At 35.6% G+C, this 13,433-nt stretch overlaps 2 protein-coding genes across 4 annotated transcripts in view; one reads left to right on the forward strand and one right to left on the reverse strand.

The window, feature by feature from the left end:
* E2f5 (E2F transcription factor 5) overlaps positions 1 to 8,562 on the forward strand; it is a 28,448-nt gene extending 19,886 nt beyond the window's left edge. Inside the window, exons 3-8 of one of the 2 annotated variants that reach the window (XM_076836142.1) lie at positions 459 to 620; positions 2,192 to 2,235; positions 3,976 to 4,040; positions 4,740 to 5,007; positions 6,888 to 6,935; positions 7,814 to 8,562. In XM_076836142.1, coding sequence (XP_076692257.1) covers positions 459 to 620; positions 2,192 to 2,235; positions 3,976 to 4,040; positions 4,740 to 5,007; positions 6,888 to 6,935; positions 7,814 to 7,923 — 697 coding nt within the window. In that variant the 3' untranslated portion in view covers positions 7,924 to 8,562. The remainder of the gene's footprint in view (positions 1 to 458; positions 621 to 2,191; positions 2,236 to 3,975; positions 4,041 to 4,739; positions 5,008 to 6,887; positions 6,936 to 7,813) is intronic. The other variant, XM_076836143.1, reaches the window with a different exon arrangement.
* Positions 8,554 to 12,855, reverse strand: Rbis (ribosomal biogenesis factor). Of its 2 annotated transcripts, none has more exons than XM_076836140.1 (4): positions 12,747 to 12,855; positions 10,976 to 11,092; positions 9,160 to 9,276; positions 8,554 to 8,682 (listed from the first exon to the last, which is right to left on the reverse strand). In XM_076836140.1, exons 2-4 carry the CDS (start codon positions 11,087 to 11,089, stop codon positions 8,614 to 8,616), a joined length of 300 nt encoding a protein of 99 aa, XP_076692255.1. In that variant the 5' UTR covers positions 11,090 to 11,092; positions 12,747 to 12,855; the 3' UTR covers positions 8,554 to 8,613. The 2 variants fall into 2 exon arrangements, with proteins under 2 accessions (XP_076692255.1, XP_076692256.1); XM_076836141.1 differs by having other exon boundaries at positions 10,976 to 11,089; positions 12,747 to 12,849.
* Positions 12,856 to 13,433: the final 578 nt, after the last annotated feature.

The following is a 13,433-nucleotide window of genomic DNA, read 5'->3' on the forward strand; positions in this document are numbered from 1 at the left end:
TAACTGTTGCATGGTTGTAGTTTATGACAAATACATTTTGTTCTTCAGAGTGCCCTCTTTGACCTTAGGGTTTTGTTGTATTAGCCAAAATTCCACCAAAATACCAAAAGGTTGTAATTTGTTTTACCAACATCATGAGATTGCTAGGTGTGACCATTTAGCTTTAACATCTATTTGGTATCTCAGTCACTAGACTGATGTTCCAGAAGATGTCAAATATTCTACAGAATATTGAGAATTTTTGTAATTTGGTGATTCTTGTCAGTCAATTTTTCAAGAAAGTAGGTTCGGAGCTATTGTGTTGACGTTTTGTAAAGAATTTAATGCTTGATTTTCAGACGAGTGTTAAACATTTTCATTTTGAATAAATTAATCAATAAACCTAGTTTTATTATTACAAAATTTAAGTATGTTAACCTAGGACTGACTTGGGAATATTAATTCTCTATGTTTTCAAGAGGTGTAGGTGCTGGCTGCAATACTAAAGAAGTTATAGACAGATTAAGATTTCTTAAAGCTGAGATTGAAGATTTAGAACTAAAGGAAAGAGAACTTGATCAGCAGAAGTTGTGGCTACAACAAAGCATCAAAAATGTGATGGACGACTCCATTAATAATAGATATCCTTTCAAATAAGTCATACATACAGCTGTAGAATATGTATGTATATAATACAGTGTTCTAATCTGAAGGTCGGTTATTTTATTCTGGTGTTTTAGACTTTTGTAAATGAATACAACATTCTGTAATATCCTTCTAATAATTTATAAATATTAGCTTTTTAATTTACATAGTATATTAACATTATTCCTGTGTTGCATTGAAGGGAAAAATTTAATCTATTTTCAATTCACCTATTGATAGGTTGCACTGTATTTGCCAGAGTGTGCTTAGGATGGGGGGAAGTGTCTGTGAATAGTGCTAAGTGCATACATATTTTTAAATAATTATGTTCAATATCCTGAAGTGGTCAAAATTCAGCAACTCTCAAAAGTTTTGAAAAATTAATTTTGATTTGAAGATGAGATATATGGGTCCACAATTGATTCATGGTGCTTTCTGCCTGATAGTTTGTCAAAGATACTTTATACTGGAGGACAGGTATCTTTTTGTAACCATATTGTGTTTGGAGAAAAATGTGATGTACTCTTTGTTATTTCCTTTCTATGGATCAGAACTCCTAAGTGTGTGAGAACATTGGGGGTTTTAGCTATGTCCTATAGAGCCCCCAGGATTCAAAAACCATTGAAGTAGGTGATCTTTGACTTTGGTTCCCTGTTTTACAGTCTTATAACTCTGGCCATCCACGATTTTCCAAACCATGACTGTGTCTTAAATGTATGTATGTATGATTTTTTTGTGTAGTATGATATTTGATATCTTATAAAAATCTTTCAGGCTGGGGAGAAGCTGCCTCTCTAGGGGCTCCAATTCTTAGAAAGAATGACTCAGTCAGGAGCAGGCATTTTGATACACAGACTAACCAGTCCTGAGCTCTACTCCTTTGTCTGACCCATAGTCTCAAGGAGGCAACATTCTGCTTTCATTCTTCCAGGGCTGGAAAACAAAGGTAGCATAGAGCCTGCCAAAATTTTTCAAACTGCGACTCCTGAAATTTTCATTCTTCTTGCCCTGCTGTCCTTGTGGAAACCCTAACAAAGGTTCTAACCTGATGCTTTCTCTTCCTCCCCTATTCTCTGCCTCCTGACTACCTTAACATCTTCCCAACATGGCCTACATGCCTTCTGTCTTTTGGACCTGGGAGTATAATAAATTTGTTTTCTCGAGCTTCTCCCTGTCTATACTTGATTGGGAAAGGAGCATGAAACAGTGGCCCAAGAAAAGTCTTGATGTGGAAGCTTGTATGGTTGCTCTCCACTCCTGTCCTTTTCCCATCCATTGCTTTCCTGCCTCCTGCCCCAGGCCCCTGGTGTGGACACTGTTTTCCATCTCTATCCCAAGAACCCTCAGATGTCCCGGAAATCATAATGGAGGCTTCTCAAAGCAAAGGAAAAGAACTCCTCTTGTGGACCATATGCTTTTCCAGACTCCCATTCCTTATTATCTGACCATGTATGGCAGCCCCTTTATACATTTGGTGATTGAATTCTTTTGATCTTCAGATTTATTACTTTAATTTATTGTGTGGACCTTGATATAAATTGCTGTTCCTTAACTCTTACGACAGTACATTTTCCTATGTGACTCATGAAGACATCTGTAATTGCTTTAATGGTAAGTAATTACTTTTCCCTATATTCTTCCTCTGTTGATCGTAGAACAGTTCAGAGTTTCTCATGCACTCAGCCTTAGTCATCAGTTTCAGGAGTAATTTGTAGATATTTTTTTCTTATTCTATAGTGTTGTGTGTTGATAGGCTGCTTTTGTTTCCGTTTTCATGGAAATAACTGCTTTTCACAGCTTTCAATTCATTGGCTTCATTGTTAGGCATAAACCCAAGTGCAGGAGGGGAAGAGGGCCAGAGGGTGGAGAGGAACCTAAATCAAAGCAGGATTGAACAGTAATTCCAAAGTCAGTGACCAAAACTTGAACAAGAACACAGTTCTTTTCAGCACTGTATGAAACTGTACATAGCAGATGAGCTGGTCACAAATGGAACCCAAAGAAAGCATGTGGAAAGAATTAGATGAATCTTTTTTTATAACCTGGAAAATTCTTCCTATTCCCATTCCATCCTCTGCCCCCATGTTTACCGCTTGAAATGATAATATCATGTTTTAATAACTAAAATGAGGTAGGGACTTGTATTCCCAAAACATAAGTAAAATTAAATCTGCATACATATTGATATTTAATTCTGTATCCATGTTTATTAAAAGTACAGCCATATGTATTATATACACTTACATACAAACACAAATGGCAAGTTTCCTTATCAAGCAGAATCTGACCCTCCATAATGACTGTGTTGGAAATATGTGTGGGTTTATTGTTCTGTTTTGTCAGAATAGTTCTTACACATTTTCCAAGAAAGTTTGGAGAATTTTTTGTTAATCTTCAGTTCCACAGAAATCAGTCTGTAAAATTTGGCTTCAAAAATAAATTAAGGCCAACATTTTACTGTCTTACCTAATCTCTAATTTTTCAGCTATTTAAATAGTTTAAATATATCAAGTAAACAGTATTATTTATTTGAGGCCAAAAGATTTGAAGAATCAGACTTTATATTGAGTTGAATTTGTTCAAAGTAATAGAACACAATTTTCTCTCCTATGACCCATGAATACATGTATTACTTCATTTAATACTCAAAATAAACCTATGCAATAAGTTATATGTCCCCTATTTTATAGGATCCAAGGTTATCTAGCCTGGGATTTAAACCCAAACTTCTTAATCCTGAGCCTCCGTTCTGGCCTATATAGTCTTTTTTTTTTCTTTTTCTTTCTTTTCTCCCAGTCCAAATATCTGTAGTGGTTTTTCCTCTTTCTCCTTCTTCTTTATTTTCTTTCTTTCTTTTTTTTTGGAGAAATTTGCTAGCAAATTATGACATTTATATGGAAATACAAAGCACTTAGAATAACCAACATAAGTGAAAAAAGAATAGAACTGAAGGACTCATTACCTGATTTAAAAATTGAAGACAAGTGTGTTTTGGCATAAAAATGGACACATAGGAAAAAAATGGCACAGAATTCAGAATTTCAAAAACGACCCACACATACATGAATTGATTTTGAGCAAAGTAATCCAATGAGTAAAGGACAGTCTTTCCAACAAATAGTGCTGAAATAATTGGACTTCATATTAAACAACAAAACCAGAATTCTTTGACACTTGTCCTTCACCAAATAGAAAAATGAATTAAAGTGATCAAATAAATAATACAGATAAAATAAATGGATTTATGAATAGTAAAATACAGCATCCAGAAGATAAAAATCTTAACAGCTCAAAGTCTGGCCCTTATATCCTGATCAACATTAATTTCTAATTTTTTTCTTTTTTGACCAGGTGATACACTTTTGGCCATTCAAGCACCTTCTGGTACACAGCTGGAGGTACCTATTCCAGAAATGGTAAGTAGTATAGCTTTTAAGTAAATGGGAAAAATGGATCTCTTATCTCAAGAGAAATACATTCTCTTGAGCTGAACACGAGCTAATAGTTAACGTTTGAGTTACTGTATTCAAGTTTTATATTTGAAAATATTGATATCTGAATTTGGATGTTGTCAGTGGTAGAATTATAGAAGTAACTGAATAAACCATTCAATGTTGATTACAAGTTTAAAAAAATGTTTGACTTTGATTTAGAGGTCATCAAGGAATGAGTAATGATTGTATTTAGGCATTTATGTTACAGCACTTTATAGTTTCAGGATATAAATTACTTTTGAAATGGAGGGATTTTATATTTATATCTCTGTAGAAAAAGTCATTGACTTTGTTCATGGCGAGTAACTCCAGGGGATGGAACTGCTTGAGGGACTGCTAAGCATGGACAGATAGGATTACACACAGTGAAAAGTGTATGGATGTCAGAATTCTATAGCTGAGAGTTTCTGATGATCAGTATTAGAAAAAAGCTTACTTTTTAGTGGCCAGTTGTTTAGAGCCATCAATATCCCATTCTACTCGTCTTTACATTTCAGCTTTATGAGTTTATGTTGTTGTATAATTTCAATTAGTACTTAATGCCTTTGCCTAATTTTTAATGTTTCAGGATAGCTAAAATATTAATATTTATTACTTTGTTTACACCCAATAATTTTAAAGGGTCAGAATGGACAAAAGAAATACCAGATCAATTTAAAGAGTCATTCAGGACCTATCCACGTGCTGCTTATAAATAAAGAGTCCGGTTCATCTAAGCCTGTGGTTTTTCCTGTTCCCCCACCTGATGACCTCACACAGCCTTCCTCTCAGTCCTCAACTCCAGTGACTCCACAAAAACCAAACATAGCAGCTCAGAACCTGCCTGAGCAACTTGTCTCTGAAAGAAGCCAGAATCTTCAGCAGATACCAGCTACAGAAATATCTTCAGGTGGGTTCAGGGGAAAGTAGAGGGGAAAATATGATTATTATGTAAGTTGGAGAACTTTTCTGGATTTATTATTTGTGATATTATTCTTGTCATCTAATATGGGAGGCAAAAGCATGAGCTTAATTTAATCAACATGTATTAATTTAGTATCTCTTATGTGCTTATGAGAAAGTTTAAAACACTCTTTAATTATATTGCTAAAGATTTGTTTTATATATGCGTGTACATATATATCAATATATACACAATTCAGAAATATCTAATAAGATATAATGTGTTTATGATTGTGTAAAGAACTGTTGATACTTAGCATGATATTTATGGCCATCAGAGTTTGCTGTTTCCTTTAGAATTCCATTTTTAGGACTAATAAAGTCAAATTCGTTCCTTTTAAGTTTACTTGGTAAGGTCATTATCTCAGTAAGTATAGTATAAATTATTAAAAATGTGCTTTAACTACTTGAGAAAAATTGAGAACATAGTGACCTCGTATTTCTCCATGTTCTCTGTTGTACTTTCTATTTAGGGAAGCTTAGTTTTAGAGTTGATAAATGGTGTCAACACCAATTACATAGGAACTCTTCTTTCCTATGTAATACCTTTCTAAATTGTTTCAACTATGATATATAACTAAAACACTAAACATTGGGTATCAGGAGATAAGAGTAATAATTCTTAAATTTATTTTAAAAAAAAAATGCCTTGGTGTTTTCCTTTGGTTCCAGGGCTGGGTCTATAACAACTTCTTACTGATTCCAAATAAAGGGAGTGTGATATGGAGTCGCAATGATTTTTTTTAATGAATGAATTAGTTGTGCTACTATAGCTGTCATGTTAGAAACTACTATACATAACGCAAATTGTTGTTTACCTATGGGATGTCTTGTTGCTGCTACTATGGGATTCAGAATAGTTAAAAAAGTGAAGTTGAGAAGACGTAACTAGACATGGGATTACTTTTTTGTTCTTGTTGCCCATATTCTCTCCTTCCTTCCTCTGTATTTCTGAACCAGAAATAAAAGAAATGCACAATTGAAGGTGTAGTCCTTAGAAGTTTTTAGCCTAATTAGCATGAATTAAGCAGGCAATCTTTATATGCCTTAGGCATAATTATATGCACCAAATTGTATGTACCAATTTAACGTTTCCAGAGTATAATTTTTTTTTTTAATTTTTTTTTTAGTATTTGGTTCCTATATATGCACTTACATTTGGAAATAGTGAGGAAAATAATTTTGGGACAGATTAAAGAAAGCCTTGAACATCAGAGTAATGAGTTAAGACTTTAGCCAATGAACTAGTTAAGATCTGTAACAAAGGAAAATGGTACAATTAGAGCTACCCAGTGGTGAGCACAGGAGTAATGAACTAAGAAGATGCTTTGAGGAAGCAGAAGAGACAAGAGGCTCTGGAGATTGAAAATTATTTGTGATTATGCAACTGTGCTGGAACAGTAAGGTCAAAATAATGTGATGCTACTGGGATTGGAGAGAGAAATCATGAACAGATTTTGAGAAATACAATTTAGGCAAAATACTTAACATTTCATGTGTGAGATCTGTACATAAAATGAATAGGAATAATGGAAAGTGATGTTGAAGTTTTAAGGTTGTGTGTGTCTGAGAATTATAACACCAGACTTTATAAAACTGAGTTTATTTTGGAAGACTAATTAGTCTTTTGGTCCGCATCTTGAGTTTGTAAGTTTAAAAGTAATGCCAGGCACAAAGTAGGTATTCATGAAAATGATCTTTTCACAAAATTCTAGTGAATTTTCTTTGTCAGTGAATCTGGTATTGTGACTGTGTGTTTAAATATAATAGCCTTTTTCTAAAGTTCATAAACAGACATAATAAAATTTGTCACATTTATTTTTCCAGCAGGATCTCTCAGTGGAGATATCATTGATGAGTTAATGTCTTCTGATGGTAAGCAGTTTAAAATTATACTACTTTATTTAATCAATAATACTTTCCTACTATTTTTAACTGCCATGTGATTTAAGAGAAATGAAGAACCTTTATTTTCTAATTGCTTTCCTATGATGCATGAAGATTCTCCCTTAATAAAGTACTTTATAGTAAATCAGAGCTATTATTCAGAATTTATTTCTCTTTGCTTGCATCTCAAGGGGAAGGAGTCCATAAAGGGAGATTTACTACTTTTACTAAATAAACTCCTAACTAGCACTTTGTACCCCTGAAGAATCTGGCCCAAGAAGAGTAAAATAGTATGTTGAAATCAATAAGTAAACCCACACCATTATCAAGCCACCAATATGAATCACCAAACTATTACTAATATTAGCCATCGCATTACCTAATATTAAATAATTCTTAAATCAATTAACTAAAATATACTAATTAATAATTTCTCTCTGGGCTTCCACTTTTCTATTTAGTTCTTGGATTCAGAGTCCTGGTTCCTAACAAAGTTAGCAGAGACCTAGGAAGTGGTTGCAGTTAAGTTAGCAAGTGGTACAGTAATGACTTAAGAGATTTATTAAACATTTAGAGAACATCAGCAAATTTTAAATGTAGTGCATACATCAGCAATATACTTCACAGAATTTTTAGATTATGTGTTTAAGTGATAAGTTCAACCAATAAAAATTTTAACCTTATTTAACCAAATTGCCTTTACGTGAGAATCTTTCAAAGTTTATGTTAAAATTGGTCATTATTTTATACGTAATTTTTTAAAAATCATGTGTAACCTAGGAGATCATTTGAATTGATATATTTGATACTGTTTTACGTTACACATCATTTTGCATCCTTAACATTGAATCCATTCTTGTTTGCAGTGTTTCCTCTCTTACGGCTTTCTCCTACACCGGCAGATGACTACAACTTTAATTTAGATGATAATGAAGGAGTTTGTGATCTGTTTGACGTCCAGATACTAAATTATTAGATTCTATGGAAACTCGGGACTGTTATCTACCTCTAACTGTGTAACATTTTAGACTTCTTAATAACCTAAGTATTTAAAATAATGAATGTAACACCTTTTAGTTCACTGATTCTGAAGTGTTCTTCTCTAATACTTTCTTTTTTACTTCACAAAACTTCAACCATAAAAACAAAGGGCTCTGATGCGATAGGGGAAAAATTATTTGATATCTACCAGCCTCCCCTACAAACAAGTAGTTATATTTTTGGATTTTAGTTTTCCTTCAATTGTGAATCCTTCTGTTTTCTCCTCTTATGAGAGGAAGATAAAAATAGATTTCAGCACATCAAAACAAAAAATGTTGGCCAAGGGCTAATCACTGTTTGTCTAGTATTTTTACTGCCATGAAACGATTTCTGAATATCCTTCAATCCAGATATTCACTGCCACTTATAAAATGAAGGATGTAAATGAGGATATGTAATGTTTCAGTGAACAGATTTTGTGAAGTGCCTTCTGTTTTAGCACTTTAAGTTTATCACATTTTGTTGACTTCTGACATTCCACTTTCCTAGAGTATAGGAAAGATCTGTTTATGTAGTTTGTTTTTAAAATGTGCCAATGCCTGTACATTAACAAGATTTTTAAAAATAAAGTTGTATAAAACATTTAATTTATTGGTCTTTTGAAGGGGAATTTGATACATCACCATTACAACTGAGCCATTAATCTTGTAGCTTCATCAACATTAACTGGTTCATTTTCATGATGCTGAGGACTCTGAAGGGAGAAAAGTATCATATACTTAAAAATTTAGATAACAACAAAAATAATTTGTGTATAATCTATTATCCAGTTTAATTCTCTCTCTCTCCTTTTTTTTTAAACTGAGGACTAAACTACACTGTGCCACTAAATAAACTACATCCCCAATCACTTATTTTTTTGAAATAGGGTCTTGCTAAATTTCCAAGGCTGGCTTTGAACTTGTGATCCTCATGCCTCAGCCTCCCAAGTAGCTGGGATTACAAGTGCGCACCATTATGCCCATCCATTTTAATTTCTTTTAGTCCATACCTTTTGGAAGTAGAACGATAAATTCATATATTCAGTCTAAATGTTTCAGAGTCCAAATATGAATGCATATGCCATACATACTATAAAGCCAAATATACTATAAATCCAACTACTAAAAATTTCATTCAATTTATAGGCTTTGAAAATGGGAAGTTTTAATTTTTAATGATTTCTACTTGCCAGTTCTTTCTGGAGAGGTTCCAGAGAAAGGCCTCTTGAGAAGTGTGCAAGTTCCTTCTGTATGTTCACAAAAGCTTTATTCACTCGGTTAACTTTTTCATTATTCACAATGTTTATCTATTAAAAAAGAAAAAAGGGAGTAATTCACAATCTCATAATAATTAGATAAAATGTATTCATCTTTACTCTTGTTAAACCTAAAATGTGTTACTGACGCTACCAAATTGTAGGACAAATTCACACTAAATTTGTTATAGTCTTACCTGGAAATTTTAGCTAAGAGGTTTTGGATTTTTAAAAATGATGGATATGTCTCATTATCTAGACTTCATTGGCATAAGCAGGCCACAATATGTGACCAGTCTTTCGAGGCTGACATGCTATCATTCTTCATCTATAAAACAAATCTGATTTAAATGCTTTTAGTCCCCTTTTTTCAGTAGACTCTGAATCCTTGACCACCTTATCTTAATGGAAGCCCCCAGAAGCCCTCTACTTCCAAAGAGGTGGGGGTAGTGTTCTGACATTCAGTGATACTATCAAAACAATTTCCATAAAACCTTCAGCTCCTTTGCACCATAAGCATGAGAACATTCTGGTACCCCATACTCATTGCTGTCATCTACCAACACCACAATTATTGATCCTTCATGAAATATTTCAAACCTTGGCTCACTTACCCCTCTCATGCCTAGTGACATCAAAAATCTAATCATATGGCCTCTGAATTTCTCACCTCCAGGGACCTTTTCCACTATTTACCTCAGCTGTCTACTCTTATGATACATCTTCTGCAACTTCTTCCCCACCTTATAGCTCATTTAGTTTATTAACAATTCTTAAACCTCATGGAAACCTTTTCCCAACAATTTTATGATTTTTCATCTCTTCCTATCCTAGTTTTCCTCTCAGCCAGCACAGATTTCATGACCATCATCTTATCACTTAACTTCTTTACACTCTTAACTTCCCCTCTCATCTTTCCCTTGATCAAACTTGCTTGGCAACCTGGTTAAGCCCAGAACAGAAGCTGGAAAAAAGTCACAACCAACTGACTGACTTTACTTTAAATTCATCACCACAAACTTCAGTTTACCACTCATATATAATGTCTGGCAATCTTACAACCTTCCCTAGCAAAGCCTATTTGTCTTGGCTTCATTGTCAACTATGAAGATGATCTGATGTAAAACTCAACTTCAAACTCATGGTATCACTCGGATTTATTTCCTTTACAGCATTTACAAAGCCAAACTGCTGGATTAAAAGCTTAACTCGGCTTATGAGTTAAAAGAAAATATCTCTTTTCTATGACTACTGTGAAAGTCACTGACTCCTGGATAACTGGCTCTACCTACTATTTGAATTTGAAAACATTTTCTTAAAAGAAGTTAAAGATATCTACTTGAAGAAATTACTCAAATATTTTAAAATATAAAGAAGGTAAAGAAACTCCTTTTCAAATGTTGCACTTCAAGAAACAAAATAATTTATCTTCATTTGAGTCCCAAGATAAAATTCCTGAGGAGAAAAATAAACCGGCTGACATTCCATATGTGAGCTCTATTAGTAGGTTCTTGAATAGAGGGTTCAGAAATAAGAACTGTTTTCCATATAGTAGTTTTTCTAATAAAGTTACAAACTATTATATTATGCTTCACACTTTCACTTAAAATGCCTTTTTACATTTGAATTTGAGAAAGGAAAACATTTTTCTAAAAGAACTTCTGATTTCAATAGAATTCAGCTGTTCAGGAGCTTTACCACTGTGGTTTCCTTGCAAACAATAAAGTCAGAGTACATAACAAATACTCACCTTCTTAAGATTAGTAGTAACTGGTTTTGCTTTGCTTTTAGCCTTAAAGTTTTTTTGGCTGGCTATGTGAAATACATTCCGGGACTTCTGCCCTCTTAATTTGTTCTTGCCCATCTTCTAGGAAGAAAGAAAAGGAGTTCAATTAAGCTGCCTACCGTTATGAACTAAGTTCATTTAAATCTTAGAATTCTTTATCTTATTCCTGATTATTTAAAAAATTACTTATATACTAAACAATTTTTTATATATTAAACAACTTTCCCTCTGACTAGATTTTTTTGCTCTATTGAGTACAGCATATTTACCAGTCCTTTAATATATCCCCAGTATCTGACCATAGGAGGTACTCAATATATGGTAGTTGAATTCATACTATCAATATGACCTTTTCTCTTCAGCATCTGACAATGTTAACCATTATCAACTACCCCTCTGCTTGTGGACATACTAACATTACTATTTTGGTTCCTATCATACTGCTTTGTATCCTTGGTTTCTTTCTCCTTTTTATTCTCATTCTCTCCTGATCATCGCATCAAAATTAAGTTCTTGCCCTAAAAACTTACTGTCTTTGCTCTGAAGCTAGTCCCACTTAGCCTTGAACTTTAGAAACAGCTCTCAGATCTGATTTAATAATGCACGTGAGGAACATTTTTTAAAATAATGGTTAATACTGAGCTTTTGGTATATGTGCAAGCACTATGTTAACATTTTATGTGCTATAACTCATTGACTCCTCACAACAACTCTTTGTGAGAAGTACTGTTATCCCCATTTCACAGATAAAAAACTGATGGAAAGAGAAGTAGAAAGAAGTGCCCCAAAATTACACTGTTAGTGCCAGGGGATACCAGAAGTTAAAGCCAGAATAGATCAGTGCAAATGTTGGGTGATATTGCTTTTCAGATATAAATAAAAAAATCAGTTCAAAAACATGGTGTAATATTGCCTACAGCCGCAGTTGCTAGAATCATTTTTTTAGACCATAGATTGGCAAACTGTGCCTATGGACTAAATAAGACCAAGCACTTATCTTTGAAAGTATTTATTTAAACAAAACTTCATCCATTCATGGTGTGCTGTCTATAGTTGCTTTCCCATTACAACTAGATTCAGGGCCTTGCCTGTAATCCCAGCGACTCCAGAGGTTGAGGCAGATTTGGAAATTTAAGGCCCACGTTGGCAAGTTCAAGGCCAGCCTCAACCACTTGGTCTCAAAATAAATGACATATGGATATACGTAAGTCAGCGGTAAAACCTCTTGAGTTCAAACCCTCATACCATAAAACAAACCAACATAAAATTATATATTCTTGTCGGGGAACCCTCCTAATTTTAAGAAAAATCCTCTAGCCAGGCGTGGTGGCGCACATCTGTGATCCCAGCGACGCCGGAGGCTGAAGCAAGGGGATCGCAGGTTCGAGATCGGCGTCAGCAATTTAGCGAGACCCAGTCTCAAAATTTTAAAAAAAGGGTATGACTCAGTGGGGAAGGGTCCCTGGGTTCAATTCCCAGTATATAAAAAAAGAAAGAAAATTCTCTGACAACCACATGGAAATCGAGATCGTAACAGACAGTGCTACACTGGGAACTTGCTAAGGGGTGGCACCAGGATTTCGGGCCGGGGTTTGTAGGCCTGCTATCCACTAGGGCTGCCAGAGGTAGAGCACAATGAAACAGAGCCCTCCGGGCCACAGCGGCACGATGCCGGCTCAGGCCTCCCTCAAACCCAGCGAATTCAAAACCAGCCAGTCAAAAAAATTCCATTTACCTCTCACCAGATCTTCGATACCAACGTGCAGCTGCTCAAGCTCCAGGTGACGCCATCTGCAGGCACAAGGTTCAGGAAGTTCCGGTGGGAGGATCCACGCAAAGTTCCTCTCAACAAGTCGTAGCTCCGCCCACCAAGCTAAGCCCCGCCCAGGAGACGGAGTCAACCACCCTGCGGGGTTGGCACTCAGAGAAGTCCCGCCCACAGGGCGAGATCCCGTCCAACCTTAGCCTTCACACAAGAGGCCCCGCCCACTTAGCGTAGTTCCCGCCCACAGCCTTGCAGAGCGAAGCCCCGCCCTTCGAACGCGTGTTTCACCTACAGGGTGGAGTCCTACCCTTCTCAGCAGGTCGGTATACAGAGCGATGCCCCGCCCACCAACAGGAGTCCCGCCCATGGAGCTGATGAAGCCCCGCCCGCCAAGATTAATTCTACACCTACGAGCAGGTTCCCACCCATCTGGCGTAATCCCGCCCGCAAGGCAAACAGTGTTCTACCGAGCCAGCTGTCGCTAGCCGCGTAAAGCCCCGCCCACAGGGCAAAGTTCCACCCACCGAAGGAAGTCCCGCCTCAATTGAGTCCCTTGTCTTTCTCGACATGGGTGTCTGAGCAGTCTGAGCGATCTTGGGGCTTGGGAGGTACGGCTAAGACTGGTGAACTTTCTGGGGTAGGTTCGTGCACGGAAAC

Source organism: Callospermophilus lateralis, chromosome 16 (assembly GCF_048772815.1).
Source record: "Callospermophilus lateralis isolate mCalLat2 chromosome 16, mCalLat2.hap1, whole genome shotgun sequence".
In the NCBI taxonomy this organism is placed as follows: Eukaryota; Metazoa; Chordata; class Mammalia; order Rodentia; family Sciuridae; genus Callospermophilus; species Callospermophilus lateralis.

What these genes read in the sequence shown, in the direction of transcription:
- Rbis (XM_076836140.1), bottom strand. Translation starts at nt 11,089, where the DNA reads ATGGGCAAGAACAAATTAAGAGGGCAGAAGTCCCGGAATGTATTTCAC. An exon ending in TTACTACTAATCTTAAGAAG is followed by an intron (nt 9,277 to 10,975) that starts GTGAGTATTTGT and finishes CTTTTTTAATAG; the next exon opens with ATAAACATTGTGAATAATGA. An exon ending in AACCTCTCCAGAAAGAACTG is followed by an intron (nt 8,683 to 9,159) that starts GCAAGTAGAAAT and finishes TTCTCCCTTCAG; the next exon opens with AGTCCTCAGCATCATGAAAA.